The sequence below is a fragment of the Lepidochelys kempii genome, chromosome 3 (genome assembly GCF_965140285.1).
Source record: "Lepidochelys kempii isolate rLepKem1 chromosome 3, rLepKem1.hap1, whole genome shotgun sequence".
Classification (NCBI taxonomy): Eukaryota; Metazoa; Chordata; order Testudines; family Cheloniidae; genus Lepidochelys; species Lepidochelys kempii.
Window position 1 is genome coordinate 102,253,397 of NC_136382.1, and position 17,488 is coordinate 102,270,884.

The window sequence follows — 17,488 nt, forward strand, 5'->3', positions numbered from 1 at the left end:
CTCAGTTCAAATCAATTTATGAAAGGGAGTTTCTCAGAATATGAGGCATTGGCAGGCAGAAATCAAGTAAGAATGACTCCTACTATTAAATCCAAACACAATAACCACAATCATTTCTTTTTTCTTATTTTAAGTTACTAGGGAAAATCTGCTGCTACTGAGATCTTACATTTTTACAATTTTTTTAACTTTCTGAATTCATCTTAATTTCTGTGTTCAAAATAAGTTTGTGGAGTTATTCTATTAACATCCCTATTCATTTTTTTCAGGAGAAGTTGGAAACAGGAGCATATTCTCCCTTTTCTGGATCATAAACGTCAGTTCAGTAATTCAAAAATAAGACTTGGAGGAAATAATGAACTCAACTTTTTTTGATAATGAAGATTTGCAATACTGCTTTGAAAACATGAATGAATCTTGCTATAAAACGCCATTGTCTTCTGGACTCCGAGTAACCTTGTATATTGCGCTTGGTTTGCTGACAATTCTCACTGTGGGTAGAAATCTACTGGTAATTATTTCAATTGCTTATATCAAGCAACTTCACTCTCCTACACATTTTTTGATTGCCTCCTTGGCATGTGTTGACTTTGGTATGGGTCTGACTGTGCTGCCCTTTAGCACTGTAAGATCTGTTGAAACATGCTGGTATTTTGGGGAAATATTCTGTAGATTTCACTATTGTTTAGATGTATCTTTGTGCCAAGCATCAATATTTCACTTGTGTTTCATCTCTGTTGATCGATATGTTGCTGTCAACAACCCTTTAATTTATCCCATCAAGTTCACAGTGCCTGTTTCAGGCGCATTCATAGCTGTTGCCTGGACATTTTCATTAGTATACAGTGTTTATACTGTCTTCACTGGGTCTAACGACAAAGAGATGCAAGAATTAGTAAATGGCCTCTCCTGTGCAGGGAGTTGTCAGATTATCTTAAATAAAACGTGTATTGTTGTATCCTCTCTCCTTTATTTCATACCTTTCTCTGTAATGATAGTGCTTTACAGCAGGATCTTTGCTGTGGCTAAACGACAAGCTAGAATGATAGAGATTATGAACAACAAAACCCAGTCGTCTGATAATTTCAATGACAGAGTTGGCAGAAGAGAGAGGAAAGCTGCAAAAACCCTGGGTATAGCTGTGATCGCTTTTTTGGTATTCTGGTCACCTTATTTTGTAACTGTAATAATTGATGCTTTCCTCAACTTCATAACTCCATCCCTTATCTTTGACATTGTGGCTTGGTTTGCTTATTCCAACTCTGCCATTAATCCTTTGATTTACTCTGTCTTTTATCCTTGGTTTCGAAAAGCAATGAAAGTGATTGTGAGCTGTAAAATCCTCCACCTTGATTGCTCAACAATGAGTTTGATTTCTGAATGAAAATGTATCTTGTCCTGCTAAGTTCTGATTCCAGGTCACGGTCTTCCTCTGTCTGTTTTGTTGTTTTTCCTTTAAAATAATCTCCCAGGCTTTTATAGCTATATACTTTGAATCCTAATGAAAATCATGTTGAGTTATTTTTAGTAAAGTCCATTTATTTTTAAAAAAATGTTCTGATTTAAAGTGTAAGTGCATATCTTTTTTTTAATGAGACTGAATAAAAACGAAAATGTTTGCTTAATTGACTCTTCTCTGTATTATATAGCATTATTTTTGTTAAATATAACATTGTTATATAGAATTTCTGACAAAATTAGAATACATTGCACTATAAACAGATATATTTAGCTCTGATTGGATAATTTTATTTTGTATTTTTCTGTATCACTGGTTGACTTAGAAACTCTCTAGACCCTAGAATAGGCCACTGTGAACTATAGGAAACATACAGAGCCCATGAAAAACCTACCTAGCAAAGATGGGGACAGGAATGGGGACTGAGGGAAACAGGCATCTTATGGAACTTGCAAATCAGATGCAGATAGGACAGAACAGTTGTTGCAGGGAAAATTCAAGTCATAATGGCAACTTCAATATGACCATAATTCCAACCCACACTGCTTTCCCCAAAGCTACTGGATCAAAAATAATGTAGATAGACATACAGTACATGCACAGAAATGAAGGTCTAATTAGATTCCATCTAGGGCTAATACCAAAAGTCCTATTGATTTAATGGTAGTCAGACCATTTCCTTATTCAGCAATAGTGATTAAAATATCAAAGTATTATGATGCTGTATGCCCTCCATGACGTTCTGAGCAACTGAATGGGGTATACAGGTCATTTAACGCTTTTGAGACAACTCATATAGACCAACTCTGTACCAGTCCCGGGTCACCTTTAAAATACCTGAATGACAGGTGATTACTGAGAAGTAGGTGATCTCAAGGAAGCAGGCTGGCATTTATAAAGAAGCCCATTCTGATCATTCTGTTTTTAGAACACAAAGCTCCATTCTGTGAGCAGGGTGGACTAGAGGTCCTCTCCATGCCAGCCGCTTTTTCTCTCACAGAACCAGAAGAATACAACAGGGGAGGGCATGTAGTGATTATGGCAGAAATAACTGCTCCTAATCTGGGAGAAGGCATGCTGAGAAACAAAAGGTCTATATAAGCCCCCGCCTCTTTCCACAATCAAGGAGAGAACCACAAGGAAGAAGGCCTGCTAATGGGCAAATTGTTGAGGCTGATTAAAATGTTGTCTTATAATTCCCTTTTTAAGAATAAGCTGCAGTGAACTCCATGTAAGTTACCTTTTCCCCTGTGTGGCTTTAAGTAGCTCTAGTGCTGTTGGTATGAGAGTGATAGCCTGAAATTTTATGGTCCCTCCTCAAAGAACTCTGAACTTTTCCTGCAGTTTTTTGTATTTGTAATAGCAGCAAAAGGATTTTAATAACATATGTTAAACCAATCCTCTCTCCAACCAAATGACTGGGTATCTTGATTTTTGGAGGAAATAGTTTCCTGCACTTCGAGTATCATGCTGAATTACAGTAGTCTGTTCTAATACGATGGAAGTTCCCAGACAACAGTGGAGAAACGATGAATGGTGAATAAAGGAAGTGATATTGAATGTTACTCTGCATGCAAGTGCTGAGTATCACAGAGACTGGGAACAGCACTCTGGAATTCCCAGGTTTCATATGATTCCTGATAAATGCCCCAAACATCCAGCAATGTGTTCTAGGCTCCTCTCAGCCTACTTGTGAAGTTTTAAACCCTCCTTAGGCACACTTCCATCTCTTTTCTATCTCTGTCTCAGATAAACTCCTGGTATGCTGACAATTCACAACACTATCAGCAGACTCCCAATGAGCTCCCTTCCTCTCTTGGATTCTCCTGTTTCCTGCTTCCCTGGCTTCTAGCAGTTCCAGGCTGTTCATGAGCTCCTGAAACATGCTCCTTGCCTTCTGCAACTCTTCTGCATTCTTCATGGCCCCTTTACAAACAAGCCTTTGAATGTCTTTCTGCTTTTCTTTACCATGACACTTCCTTCTGTGTCTCACCCCTTCAGGACCTTCACTGATTTCACAAACAAAATGAGGTGAGAAACAGTCACTCAAGGCCTAATAGTTGCTTCCTCTGCAAAGGGTGAGGTCTAGTTCTTCTATCTGAATATTTAAAGGGCATTATTAGGCTGGTGTTATAGCTGGTCCTATTCTTTCTGAATGTGTTCACTCATTCAATGGCAGAAGATGAGGGGGTAATGGTATACTCACTGTTCTAAGGGGTGAGAATCTTTCTTTCTATGGTCTTCTAGGCCCAGGATTTAGATAAGGTTCCAAAGGGTGTGGAAGGAAACAGGTTCTGTGTTCTATATATCTCCAGTTTAGCTTTCTGCAACATTTTATATCCCCCTTGGGATATGGAAGATTTAGGTTTGATTTCCTTCTTCTGCCTGCCATAGAAATGGATTTGCACTTGGGTCTCCCACATTGCAGGAGAGTGGTCTAGCCACTGCACTGTAGAATATTCTGGTACAGGTCTCTCAGTCTATCCTGCTGAAACTATTCCACTATGTCTAAAATAGTTATTGGAGCAGGGACTTGGGTCTCCCACATTCTAGGTGAATGCCTTTACCACCAGGCTGTAGAGTCACTCTTTTGCTCTTTGGCCCAAATACTATTCATTGTCATTAGGACTGACTATGAATGACAATGAATAGTCATTGGGCCAGGGGATGAAAGTGAAAATGACTCTACAGCCTGCTTGGCTCACACATCCTGGAGAACTGGGAAGTCTCCTGGGTTTCCCATTTCTTTCTTTTATTAAGGGGGAGGGGTGGGAAAAGTCCCCTCCCTTCTTCCACCTACTTCATGTGCATTTTCACAGACAGCCTGTAGCTGCTGTGAGTGACAACAGCCTTCTATTTCCATCCTCCCCTTTGCTAACTGAGGTAGTGGAATAGGTTCTTGCTCAGACCCATGGGCGGCGGCTACCATAGGCTGGGGGAGGCTGTGCCTCCTCAAACAGCTAGGCCTGGCCCCACCCATGCTCTGCCATCAGGCTCCCTTCTTTTGCTTCCCAGTCTGCTTGCAGCTCCAGTCCCCCAATGCGGTTGCCCTGGCTCAGGCTGGGGCCGTGCTGCCTGCCCTCCCAGTGCTCCGGGGCTGGCGGGGGCTACTTCCAGTGCTCTGGAGCTGGGGCCATGTGCCAGCCCTCACAGTGCTAGGAGGGCTGGGTAAGCGCTGCACACCATCCCTGTGCTCTGGGGCTGGGGGGGGGGCGGCTAGCCTGAGACGGCAGTAGAGATGCTCTGGGCTCTGCTGGAGGAGGGGGCAGAAGGGTCGGGGCCTCAGGCAAAAGGGGCTGGACTGGAAGCTAGCCTCCCACAGCCAGCAGTTCACACTTTGCCCGTGCTCAAACCTGTTACATCATTTCCCCAGAAAAACATCAGATGGAATATCCTCTATCATCCCCGCCACCACCAGCATCCCTGCACCCACCAGCTTCTTGAACAGGACCTTAGCTAAAGGCAGAGCAAATGGTTTTATCCTTGAACTTTTACCCACTTAAGTCTTCCCCCCAGCACCTAGTGTGGTTTCACTACATGCGGTGAGACGAGGATGTGGGCTGTGCCTGTGTCCCTCTGTGCCTGGAATTTATTCCCATTAACTTCCACTGTCTGCCCCCTTGGGGATCCATTGTTTCTGTTCCCATTTGGGTACAGCAGGAGTAATGTACCAGGGTTTTAGGAGTTAACTCCTAAGCACATACACTGTGTGCCCCAGATGAGGTGGTTGGGCAAGTCCCTCCCTCCAGAGGCTGAGTCACACAGTTAACTCCTTAAGTTTGAGATACAGGCTGTCACTCTAGGACCAGACTTATCCCTAATGGATGAAATGGGCAATTCCAGATGATATGATCCAGTTTATTACAGACATGACACTGCTTTTCCCCACTGTCTCCGGTGTTCCTCAGAGCTGGCTTCCCTCCCAGCTCTGTTCAATATACAACTCCAAAAAATCAGCCTCGTTTAGAGGGAAATAAACCTGGTTCAGAGGGAATTCAAAGAAGCTAGGAATTGTAGAAAACTGATAAGGGAAACAAAGGGACACAAGGAGAACTGGGAATTAACTGGGATTTAACTGGGAATTGGTCCTGCTTTGAGCAGGGGGTTGGACTAGATGACCTTCTGGGGTCCCTTCCAACCCTGATATTCTATGATTCTATGATTCTAACTCTATGACTAGCAGAGTTAAGGACAATAAGGAGGAGGTTTTTAAAAGTATATTAGGAACCAAAACTATCCTAACAATGTTATTGGTCCATTTCTAGGTGAAAATGGTAGAATTATCAATAGTGATGTAGAAAGGAGAGAAATGTTCAATAAATATTTCTGTTCTGTATCTTGGGGAAAAAAACACAACAGATGATGTAGTCATATTAGATGGTAACACTCTTTCCATTCTACTAGTATCCCGGGAGGATGTTAAACAGCAGCTGCTGAAGTTAAACATTTTTAAAACAGCAAGTCCAGATAACTTGCATCCAAAGGTTTTAAAAGAGCCAACTAATGAGCTCATTAGATCATTAATGTTGAACTTCAATAAGTTTTGGAACACTGGGGAACTTCTAGAAGATTGGACGAAAGCTAGTGATTTGCCAGTATTTATAAAAGATAAATGGGTTGACTCAGGTAATTATAAACCCACCAGTCTGACATCTATCCCAGGCAAGATAAAAGAGTGGCTGAAATGGAACTCAATTAATAAAGAAATAAAGGAGGGTAATATAATTAATGACCATCAATATGGGTTTATGGAAAATAGATCCTCTCAAACTACCTTGATATCTTTACCAACCAAATACATAATCTCATCAAAAAATAAAGGTAATAGATCTAATATACTTAGACTTCTGCAAGGCATTTGACTTGATGCTACACAACATTAAAATTGATTAAAATTAGAAATATATAAAATTAACATGGCACATATTAAATGGATTAAAAACTGGCTAACTGATAGGTCTCAAAATGTAATTGTAAACAGGGAATTGTCATCAAGTGGGTGTTTCTAGTGAGGACAGTTCTTAGTCCTACATTATTTAACATTTTTATCAATGACCTAGAAGAAAATATAAAATCACCACTGATAAAGTTTGCACATGACACAAATATTTGGGAAGTGGTAAATAAAGAAGAAGACAGGTCAGTGATACAGATATATCTGGATCGCTTGGTAAGCTGGGTTCAAGAAAACAATATGCATTTTAATATGACTAAATATAAATATACATTTAAGAACAAAGAATATAGGCCATCCTTACATGATGGAGGACTCTATCCTGGGAAATAGTGTCTGAAAAAGATTTGGGGTCATGGTGGATAACCAGATGAACATGAGCTCCCAGTGTGACTCTGTAGCCAAAAGGGTGAATGAAATCCTTGGATGCATCAACAAGGGAGTCTAGTGTAGGAATAGAGAGGTTATTGTACTTCTGTATTTGGCACAAGTGCAACTGCTGCTGGAATTCTTTTCTGGTGTCCAAAATTCAGTAAAGATGTTGTGGAATTGGAGAGGGTTTAGAGAAGAGCCACAAGAAAAATCAAAGGTTTAGAAAACATGCCTTATAACCGTGACCATCAATCAGGCATACACGTACCCCTGGAGGTATGCAGAGATCTTCCAGGGGATACATCAACTCATCTAGATATTTGCGTAGTTTTACAACAGGCTACATAAAAAGCACTAGCGAGGTCAGTACAAACTAAAATTTCATACAGACAATGACTTGTTTATACTGTTCTATATACTATACATTGAAATGTAAGTACCATATTTATATTCCAGTTGATCTATTTTATAATTATATGGTAAAAATGAGAAAGTCAGCAATTTTTCAGTAATAGTGTTCTGTGATATTTTTATATCTGATTTTGTAAGCAAGGAGTTTTTAAGTGAGGTGAAACTTGCGGGTACACAAGACATATCAGACTCCTAAAAGGGATACAGTAGTCAGGAAAGGTTGAGAGCCACTGCCTTATAGTGGTAATTTAAATAATTCAATCTATTTAGCTTACCAAACAGAAGGTTAAGGGGTGACTTGATCAGAGGTTATTAGTACCTGCATGGAAAACAATATTTGATAATAGCCTCTTCAATCTAGCAGAGAAAGGTATAGAACGATCCAAAGGCTGGACATTGAAAAATCTACAAATTCAGACTGGAAACAAGGTGTAAATTTTCAACAATTAGAATAATTAAATATTGGAACAATTTACCAAGGATCACGGTGGATTCTCCATTACTGGCAATTTTTAAATCAAGATTAGATTTTTTTCTACAAGATCTGCTCTAGGAATTATTTGGGGGAAGTTCTATGGACTGTGTTATAGAGGAGGTTAGACAAGATGATCACAATGGTCCCTTCTCATCTGGGAATCTATGCATCTTTGCCTCATTTGCAGAGATAATCCCTCAGCTGAGTTGGGGGTGGGGTGGAGGAAGCTTGCTGTGAATGGGGTGGGGACAGAGGGATAGGAGGGGGATCGAGGGGAGTTACTGAGGCTCTTTACTGAGGGGGGTGCTGGCACAGGTTCTGGTTGCGCAATGCAGACCAGTAAGGGGTTTTGTCACCACTTGCACTACAACCCTGGCTGCCTTGCAATGCTTTGCTTCTGTAGCGCCTGGCTTGGGACACTCACAGCCAGCTCACAATCATGCAATCACCACCTGAGTGTCAGTGTGCTAGACAGCCCTGGTTCAGCAACTCTGACTTCAGCAGCCGGTCTACAGCCTCACAGCCCCACTATGGCTTCCACAATCCTTCATGGCAACCAGCAGGGTGGCTCCAACACATTCCCAGTCCTCAATTTCCCCAAAACTCTGTGCCCTGAAGTGTGCAGCCCTCTCCTGGACAGCTCAGAGAAATCATAAGGTTCACACACACATAGAATCATAGAATCATAGAATATCAGGGTTGGAAGGGACCCCAGAAGGTCATCTAGTCCAACCCCCTGCTCAAAGCAGGACCAATTCCCAGTTAAATCATCCCAGCCAGGGCTTTGTCAAGCCTGACCTTAAAAACCTCTAAGGAAGGAGATTCTACCACCTCCCTAGGTAACACATTCCAGTGTTTCACCACCCTCTTAGTGAAAAAGTTTTTCCTAATATCCAATCTAAACCTCCCCCACTGCAACTTGAGACCATAACTCCTCGTTCTGTCATCTGCTACCATTGAGAACAGTCTAGAGCCATCCTCTTTGGAACCCCCTTTCAGGTAGTTGAAAGCAGCTATCAAATCCCCCCTCATTCTTCTCTTCTGCAGGCTAAACAATCCCAGCTCCCTCAGCCTCTCCTCATAACTCATGTGTTCCAGACCCCTAATCATTTTTGTTGCCCTTCGCTGGACTCTCTCCAATTTATCCACATCCTTCTTGAAGTGTGGGGCCCAAAACTGGACACAGTACTCCAGATGAGGCCTCACCAATGTCGAATAGAGGGGAACGATCACGTCCCTCGATCTGCTCGCTATGCCCCTACTTATACATCCCAAAATGCCATTGGCCTTCTTGGCAACAAGGGCACACTGCTGACTCATATCCAGCTTCTCGTCCACTGTCACCCCTAGGTCCTTTTCTGCAGAACTGCTGCCTAGCCATTCGGTCCCTAGTCTGTAGCTGTGCATTGGGTTCTTCCGTCCTAAGTGCAGGACCCTGCACTTATCCTTATTGAACCTCATCAGATTCCTTTTGGCCCAATCTTCCAATTGGTCTAGGTCCTTCTGTATCCTATCCCTCCCCTCCAGCGTATCTACCACTCCTCCCAGTTTAGTATCATCCGCAAATTTGCTGAGAGTGCAATCCACACCATCCTCCAGATCATTTATGAAGATATTGAATAAAACCGGGCCCAGGACCGACCCTTGGGGCACTCCACTTGATACCGGCTGCCAACTAGACATGGAGCCATTGATCACTACCTGTTGAGCCCGACAATCTAGCCAGCTTTCTACCCACCTTATAGTGCTTTCATCCAGCCCATACTTCCTTAACTTGGTGACAAGAATACTATGGGAGACCGTGTCAAAAGCTTTGCTAAAGTCAAGAAACAATACATCCACTGCTTTCCGTTCATCCACAGAACCAGTAATCTCATCATAAAAGGCAATTAGATTAGTCAGGCATGACCTTCCCTTGGTGAATCCATGCTGGCTGTTCCTGATCACTTTCCTCTCATGCAAGTGCTTCAGGATTGATTCTTTGAGGACCTGCTCCATGATTTTTCCAGGGACTGAGGTGAGGCTGACTGGCCTGTAGTTCCCAGGATCTTCCTTCTTCCCTTTTTTAAAGATTGGCACTACATTAGCCTTTTTCCAGTCATCCGGGACTTCCCCGGTTCGCCACGAGTTTTCAAAGATAATGGAAACTTATAAAGATAACTTAACTTAGATAACTTAATAATAAAGATAACTTAACACATCACAGCATGTTAAGTTAACTGGGGTAAGTACACCCTTGCTTGCGAACACAGCACTGAGTTGATTTATAGTAAAAACAAAACAAACCTATTAACAATAGGACATAGGTTACGTGATGCCAGGTAAAGGAAATAAAAGTGGAGATGGTTACAAGCAAATAAAAATGAAGACACAAATCTTAAGTCCAAAACTTAATCTAGCAAGGTACAGGCTTTGTTCAAGATGTTTTCTCACACCAATCTTCCTTCTTCCCAGCCACGGCTGGCTTTCCCTCACTTAGAACCTTCCACAGAAGTACCAGGTACTGTCTTCCCTTGTTTTCCTGTGTAAGATTTTTGCCTAAGCAGATTTTTCAGCTATATTCACTTTGCAGAGACTTCAACCCCCACCTTTTTTGAAGGACCCTCAACTTGCAAGAGTTCTGTTCCCTTGGATCTGTCTAGTAATGGATGCCAAGGATGGCTTCTGTCTTTGCTTATATTTTCCAAAGTTCAATGACCTTGTTTCAAGAGGCAGGGTGATCTCATGCTGTTTTTCCCTTTCTGTGGGCTTCCCATCCACCTGTACATAAATGGGACTTCCGCTGTTTTGATTCCGCCATGCTTAATTTACATAGGAGACAGGTAAATAGCAGTGACATTCCCTCCTGTCTGAGAGAGACCTGTGTCTCCTTTTGTTTGGGCACACGCTGTAAAGCCTAATTTCAATGAGTATCTGTAATTCCTTCTAGAGTGTTAATACATATATTTCATCGTGATATTAATCACCTGTGTGTCATAGCCTTTCATAAAACTTCTCACTCGATAAACTTTTAGAATACCCTAATATGGTACACAATCAGTTGATTCAATTGCTTCTCACTTGAGGTTCAACCCACTGTCTTTATAGCCCAGATAATATTTCACTTTCTTGCTCAAAGCTGTTTCCTCCCACATTTGTTAGCTTGTCAGCTCTGTTAACCTAAATGAAGATCCATTTACATATGTCTCTGCCTGCTCATCAGGCTGGTTAGAAAACAAATGCACATTCCTTTGCCTAGGACGGACCAGTTTATCAACTCCCCCTGACGTGCCTGGCTTAAACTCATTTTAGTCGTCATTCCAGCTTATATCCAAAACTCTAAATGTATACTGCATACATACATCACTCAAGAATATTAATGATCAGTGAGTTATTAGTTTTCCAATGACATATTACAGGTCACCTTTTAGAAAAATATCATGACACTAGTGTGTGAGGTGTAGTGAGTATGTCAGGCCTGACAAAAGGTGCTGACAGAGTAGTGAACCACAAATGGGCCTCTGTGGCACTGGTGTCCTGTGCTTCCCTGCCCCACAGTGGCTGGTGACCTGTGCACAATGTTCCCTTACTGCCCACCCAGGTGCTGGTGCCCTGTCCCACACCTCACCCTGGATAGCCCACGTGCTTCAAGTCCTGCCCCTCTCCTGGATGTTCTCCACCTGCTCCCCTGCGGCCAATTTAATCTCTTGTGCTGCTGTGGCTGCTTCAGACCCTCCTCTGGGTCCTGCTTTTGCCTCTCCCTCTGCCTCATGGGCTGCGGGTGAAGCTTCCCCTTGGGGAGGCTAGCCCCCTGCCTGCCTCTTACAGCCGAGAGGCCACACCCCCACTCGCTGCTCTCAGCCCCCCCATAGCCATGGCCAGGGCAGGGCAGTGGGGGCTGAGAGCTTGGCGCCTCCCACATGGCCCTGGCTAGGGTGGGGGGTGGGAGGGGTTGAGAGCTCGGCCTTGGTTGGGGTCAAGCTCCCGGCTCTGGCTACAGCTCTGAGCCCATAGCCCCTCCCCCAGTCCACCCCTTCCACCTGAGGCTCCTCCCATGGCCCCACCCCATTCTGCCCCTTCCCTTCCAACCCCACCCCTGTTCCGCCCCTTCTCCCATGGCCCTGCCCCCATTCCACCCACTGCCCCATCCCTGTTCCACCCCTTTCCCTGTGGCCACGCCCCTGTTCCACCCCCTTCTCCCCCTCCCCAAGGCCCTGCCCCCTCTATGGCCTGAGACTGGAAAAGCTCTGGGGCTGTGGTAGGGGTAGATTTTTCTAGGGACCCCAAATCCACCACTGCCCCACCCCAGCAGCACGAGGTTTGGGGAGGCTTAGCCTCCCCCAGCTTCCATTATGCACCACCTATACTCTTTCCCTCAGCCCTCCACCGCCCATGCACATGCGCAAGGGGAGAAACATAGATGGGTCCCACTCTCACCTCTGTGAGATAATGTGTGGGCTGAAAATATCAGGAGGGTGGAAACATAGATCCACTCCCCCAATATTTCCATTGCAGGGGCTTTAGCTCCCCTCACTCCCACCACTCCTGAAAAGTTACCTGAGTTACCACCTCCATAAAAGTCATCCATACAGGCAAGCTTATCCTTTTGGACTCCCCTCCCTGCAAAACAAACAAACAAACAAACAAAATTTCCCTGTGTCTCTCTGCAGTCAGTACAAATCTGAGGAGTAAAGCTGCTTTCAGTTGTTTATAGTCCCCACAGCCTGTCCCAAACATTGGGCTGTAAGCATCTATGGCTTTACCTCCCAAAGAAGGACAACAGAAAATGGAGTCAATCTGCAGAGGGAACCCATTTTAAATCACAAGCCTTCTCAAAAGCAGTAAAATAGACATCAATATATCATCCTCCTTAAACTGGGGAAACAATTAACCATCTATAATCACTGTGGAATTGATACTGTGTTCTGTCCCCATTTACTGAATCACCAGGTCCCTGGTTCTTCAGTCGCTTTCTCTCACTCTCACTCTGATTATCATACTCCCTGTCAGTGAACAGTTTCTCATTCAGGAACAGCTTCCTCTTCTCCAGCTGTAGCTTCCTTCATTCCAGGTCCTACTAATTTGGGAAACGTGGTCTGGATGGGACAGAATTACTCCCCCAGTTGTTGCATACACTCCAAACATCTTCCTCCATGTCATTGTCCTCAGACTTTCCCAGTCCTGCTAGTTTATTCTGGCCTCTGTTTTTCCTCAAACTCTCCTGGCAGACTGCATCCTTCCCACAAGTTCACGCAGTTCTGAACTGTGATTCCTTTTCCTGTAAAAAGACGTGGTCTGGTAGGGACTCAAAGAAGATTTCAGTTCAAGTTCCTCATCTGCCACACAGATTTTCCGGGTAGCCACTTAATCCCTGTGTTTCAGTTCCTTGTCGGTAATGGGGGGATCGTCATTCTTCCCTACTTCACTGGGTTGTGGTAATAAATATGTGGAAACAAATGAAATCACCTGAGCATCATCTGATAATGAGTGTAGCACTTTTCTTTCCGAATGAAAATGCATTCCTTAAAAATATATAGGCATGGAACAGTTAAAGGAACTTGGTTACATGGGAAAGTAAAAAAGAAAAAAAAATCCTTGGTCTGTGTGACCTGGGTCACTCTTGGGCTCAGGACAAACCACTACCAACAGCTTGGTCAGGTGTAACAAAACAAAGTGGGTTTATTTGGGTGTCACTTACCCCACTGTAAGAAGCACAGCACTGGCAGCAAACACTAATCTTCAGGGAGGCTGTGGCAGGTAGCAGTCTCTCAAGAAATCCCTGTCCAAGCCCCTCTCACAGAGGTCAGCCCCAACTGACTTACATTCTCCAATTTCAGACCCTCCTTCCACAGCAGCCTGTTAACCCTTTCCTCACCAGGGGGGATTTGCATACCTCATCACAGTCTGTTAACATATTTTGTAGAAATAAATGTACAAAGACTCATAAGAATCAGCATCTGCAGAGTCAAAAGAGACAGGATCTGGCTAAGAAGTTCCATACCTCGCTTTTGATGTTACTTATGAAAATCTCAGGCCCTGATCCTCACTCCCTCATAACAATTTGACACCATGGAATTACATGGCATAAAGCTGACATAAAAGAATGGAAACTGTGGCCCTACATTTTGTTACTGAAAAAAGTTGTATGATTTTCAGGTCTTATTTTGCAGCAGAACTTAATAATGATTTTTATAGCTTATTGTCATCTCCGTTTTCCCACACTTTACCACAGGGACTTTATTTAGGAAAATCAGTGAGTATGCCTCAGACTTTATTTTTTCTTTGGGAGAGGAGAGAACAGGCTTTGTCTTTAACCTGAACGTCAGAACCCAGGGGAGGACACATTACTATAAATTGAAGCCTGTTCCAACATTCTCTTCACACCTCAGTTAACACTGATTTGTGAAAAGGAATTTGTCAGATGAGTGAGGCATTGGAAGATTCAAAACAAGTAAGAACGAACCCTTAACTCCAGATACAATAAATTAAAATAATTTCTTTTTCCAGTTATTTCACTTATTTTAAATCACCAGGGAAAAGTGGCTGCTACAGAAATCTTCCATTGTTATAATATTTAAAGTTGTGAATGAATCTTAATGTCTGTGTTCAAGATCATATTGTGGAGTTATTATATTAAAACCCATATTTACTTTTTTTTCCAGGAGAAGTTGGAAATAGGCGCATGTATTTCCTTTACTAGATCATAACCATCAGTTCAGGAATTCAATTTGTTGGAAATAATGAACTCAACTTTTTTTGATAACGAAGATTTGCAATACTGCTTTGAGAACATGAATGAATCTTGCTATAAAACACCATTGTCTTCTGGACTCCGAGTATCTTTGTATATTGTGCTTGGTTTGCTGGTGATTTTTACAGTAGGTGGAAATCTAATGGTAGTTGTTTCCATTGTTTATTTTAAGCAGCTTCACTCACCTACACATTTTTTGATTGCCTCCTTGGCATGTGCTGACTTTGGTTTGGGTCTGACTGTGTTACCCTTTAGCACTGTAAGATCTGTTGAAACATGCTGGTATTTTGGGGAAATATTCTGTAGATTTCACTATTGTTTAGATGTATCTTTGTGCCAAGCATCAATATTTCACTTGTGTTTCATCTCTGTTGATCGATATGTTGCTGTCAACAACCCTTTAATTTATCCCATCAAGTTCACAGTGCCAGTTTCAGGAATGTTCATAGCTGCTGCCTGGATATTTTCATTAGTATTCAATTTTTCTGTTGTCTTCGCTGGGTCTAACGACAAAGGGATGCAAGAATTAGTAAATGGCCTCTCCTGTGCAGGGAGTTGTCAGATTATCTTAAATAAAATGTGGGTGGTTGTATCCTCTCTCCTTTATTTCATACCTTTCTTGGCAATGATAGCACTTTACAGCAGGATCTTTGCTGTGGCTAAACAACAAGTTAGAATGATAGAGATGATGAGCAACAATACCCAGCCATCTAATAATTACAGTGATAGAGTTGGGAGAAGAGAGAGGAAAGCTGCAAAAACCCTGGGTATACCTGTGATTGCTTTCTTGGTATTCTGGTCACCTTATTTGATAATGGTAACAATTGATGCTTTCCTCAACTTCATAATTCCACCCCTTATCTTTGACATTGCAGTTTGGTTTGCTTATTCTAACTCTGCCATTAATCCTTTGATTTACTCTGTCTTTTATCCTTGGTTTCGAAAAGCAATGAAAGTGATTGTGAGCTGTAAAATCTTCCACCTTGATTGCTCAACAATGAGTTTGTTTTCTGAATGAAAATGTATCTTGTACAGCTAAGTTCTGATTCCAGGTCACGGTCTTCCTCTGTCTATTTTGTTGTTTTTCCTTTAAAATAATCTCCTAGGCTTTTATAGCTGTATACTTTGAATCCTAATGAAAATCATGTTGAGTTATTTTTAATAAAGTCCATTTTTTTCAAATGTTCTGATTTAAAGTGTAAGTGCATATCTTTTTTTTAATGAGGCTGAATAAAAAAGTAGATTTTTGCTTAATTGACTCTTCTCTATTATATAGCATTATTTTTGTAAAATATAACATTGTTATATAGAATTTCTGACAAAATTAGAATACATTGCACTATAAACATTGGATATATTTAGCTCTGATTGGATAATTTTATTTTGTATTTTTCTATATCACTGGTTGACTTAGAAACTCTCTAGGCTCTAGAATAGGCCGCTGGAGCTGCCATGGCTGCCCCGTTCTCTCCAAGAGCCATTGCCTTAAAAAAACCAGACACTGTCACTGACATGTCCACCAACATCTTGCAGACATTCTGTCTGTGTCCTGCAATAAGCTGCAAGCAGGAATAGCTCTTCAACTGGTGCAGACATTCTATCTGTGTCCTGCAATAAGCTGCAAGCAGGAATAGCTCTTCAACTGGTGCAGGATCCATGGCTTGTCTCTGGCTGGAATGGATGAAACAGGGAATGCACAGAAAGGAAGAACCTTGTCTGGATGTGTTGGTGGGCTGAGAACACATCTGTACAGAGCCATGGGACAGACAGACAATTCTCCCACATACACTGCATACCAGCTCCAGCTGACAAGGTGCTAAGAACCCTAGGATGCACTCCCAGAGATCCCAATGTCAGACACATGTCTGTGCCATGCCAGTGTGGATGTGGCTATATGGGCATGAGGTGTGCATCCACTGCAGTTTAGATGTTAACAAGCATGCTTGGCAAACACTCATTTGCAGGTGCAGGTGCCTGGACATGGAAACAAAATGCAGTGTAGACATATGCCAAGTGTTCATTAAAGGGAGGCTTAACTTGAGCCATTCTTTTTCCTTCCTGCTTGTTTTTCCAAACTGCTGCTTTCCTTCCTGCTTGTTTTACCCTGTATTAAACTAAACCAATATATTAATACACTAAGCATCCCAATAGCCAAAAGTAATATAAATTATTCATAAATTATTACACAGTACTTCTATATCTAGCCCAGTTGTTTCCATGGAAATTTACAAACACTGGAATTTTTCTTTTTTCAGAATCTCTTTTGAAACTCTGGGTTATTTAGAACAGTAGGTGTTTTTATGGGTATTAGATGATTCAGAAGATTGGTAATAGGATCATGTCTATTTAGGATTTTTCTAATGTGTTGGCCATCATGGTATCTGGGAACCAAATGCACAAGCTATGCATTGTTTCAAATTATGCAAAGTCTCCTCAATTGTAAAATGAGATTGTACAAAAAGACAGTCCAGTAATTAAGACGCTCTAGTGGGGCTCGAGAAGATTGGGTTCAGTTCTTCCTCTGTACACAGACTTCATTTCTGCAGGTTTCGTTTCCCTGTCAGTAAATATAGGGATAACGTTACTTCCCTGTCTCTTTGAAACATGGCAATAAATGTGCCTGTCCCAGGGGTCTCCAGAGTTGTGAGGCATCTCACCTCTATCAGTCCTTAGCATGAGGGAGTCTTCTCTGTATCTGCTGTGGGCTCACTCCCTGACTCCAGCAGCCTCTGGCAATAGAAGCACTACCTTCCAGGCTTTTGCAGGCCTCACTCTCTCTACACAGGCTAGCAACCCCGTCCTTTGGGCATCTCTCTGGGGTGTCCAGCCTCTGGTTCACTAAATGCTCACAGAGCTCTCAGATTCTCTACTTCCCAAGGGATAGTACACACCACAGCTTACTAGTCCACTTAGAATGCCCCTCTGCTTAAAACACAGCACTTCAATTTGTTCATAGAGAAAGCAAGTATAAGTTTATTTAACAAGGAACAGAGAGTCATATGACAACAAGCAGAAATGTTGAAAAAAAAGGGTTACATATAAAACAAAATCATAGGCTTTTTATGGCCTAAACGGAGCAAACAAATT

General features: G+C 42.3%; 2 protein-coding genes across 2 annotated transcripts; both read left to right on the plus strand.

Moving 5' to 3' along the window:
* Positions 1–355: 355 nt before the first annotated feature.
* On the plus strand, positions 356–1,384 carry LOC140908248 (trace amine-associated receptor 9-like). Its single transcript, XM_073335198.1, has one exon. It carries the CDS (start codon positions 356–358, stop codon positions 1,382–1,384), a length of 1,029 nt encoding a protein of 342 aa, XP_073191299.1.
* Positions 1,385–14,390: 13,006 nt separating this feature from the next.
* On the plus strand, positions 14,391–15,419 carry LOC140908249 (trace amine-associated receptor 9). The gene has a single exon (XM_073335199.2). It carries the CDS (start codon positions 14,391–14,393, stop codon positions 15,417–15,419), a length of 1,029 nt encoding a protein of 342 aa, XP_073191300.1.
* The last annotated feature ends 2,069 nt before the right edge of the window (positions 15,420–17,488 follow it).

What these genes read in the sequence shown, in the direction of transcription:
- LOC140908248 (XM_073335198.1), top strand. Translation starts at nt 356, where the DNA reads ATGAACTCAACTTTTTTTGATAATGAAGATTTGCAATACTGCTTTGAA.
- LOC140908249 (XM_073335199.2), top strand. Translation starts at nt 14,391, where the DNA reads ATGAACTCAACTTTTTTTGATAACGAAGATTTGCAATACTGCTTTGAG.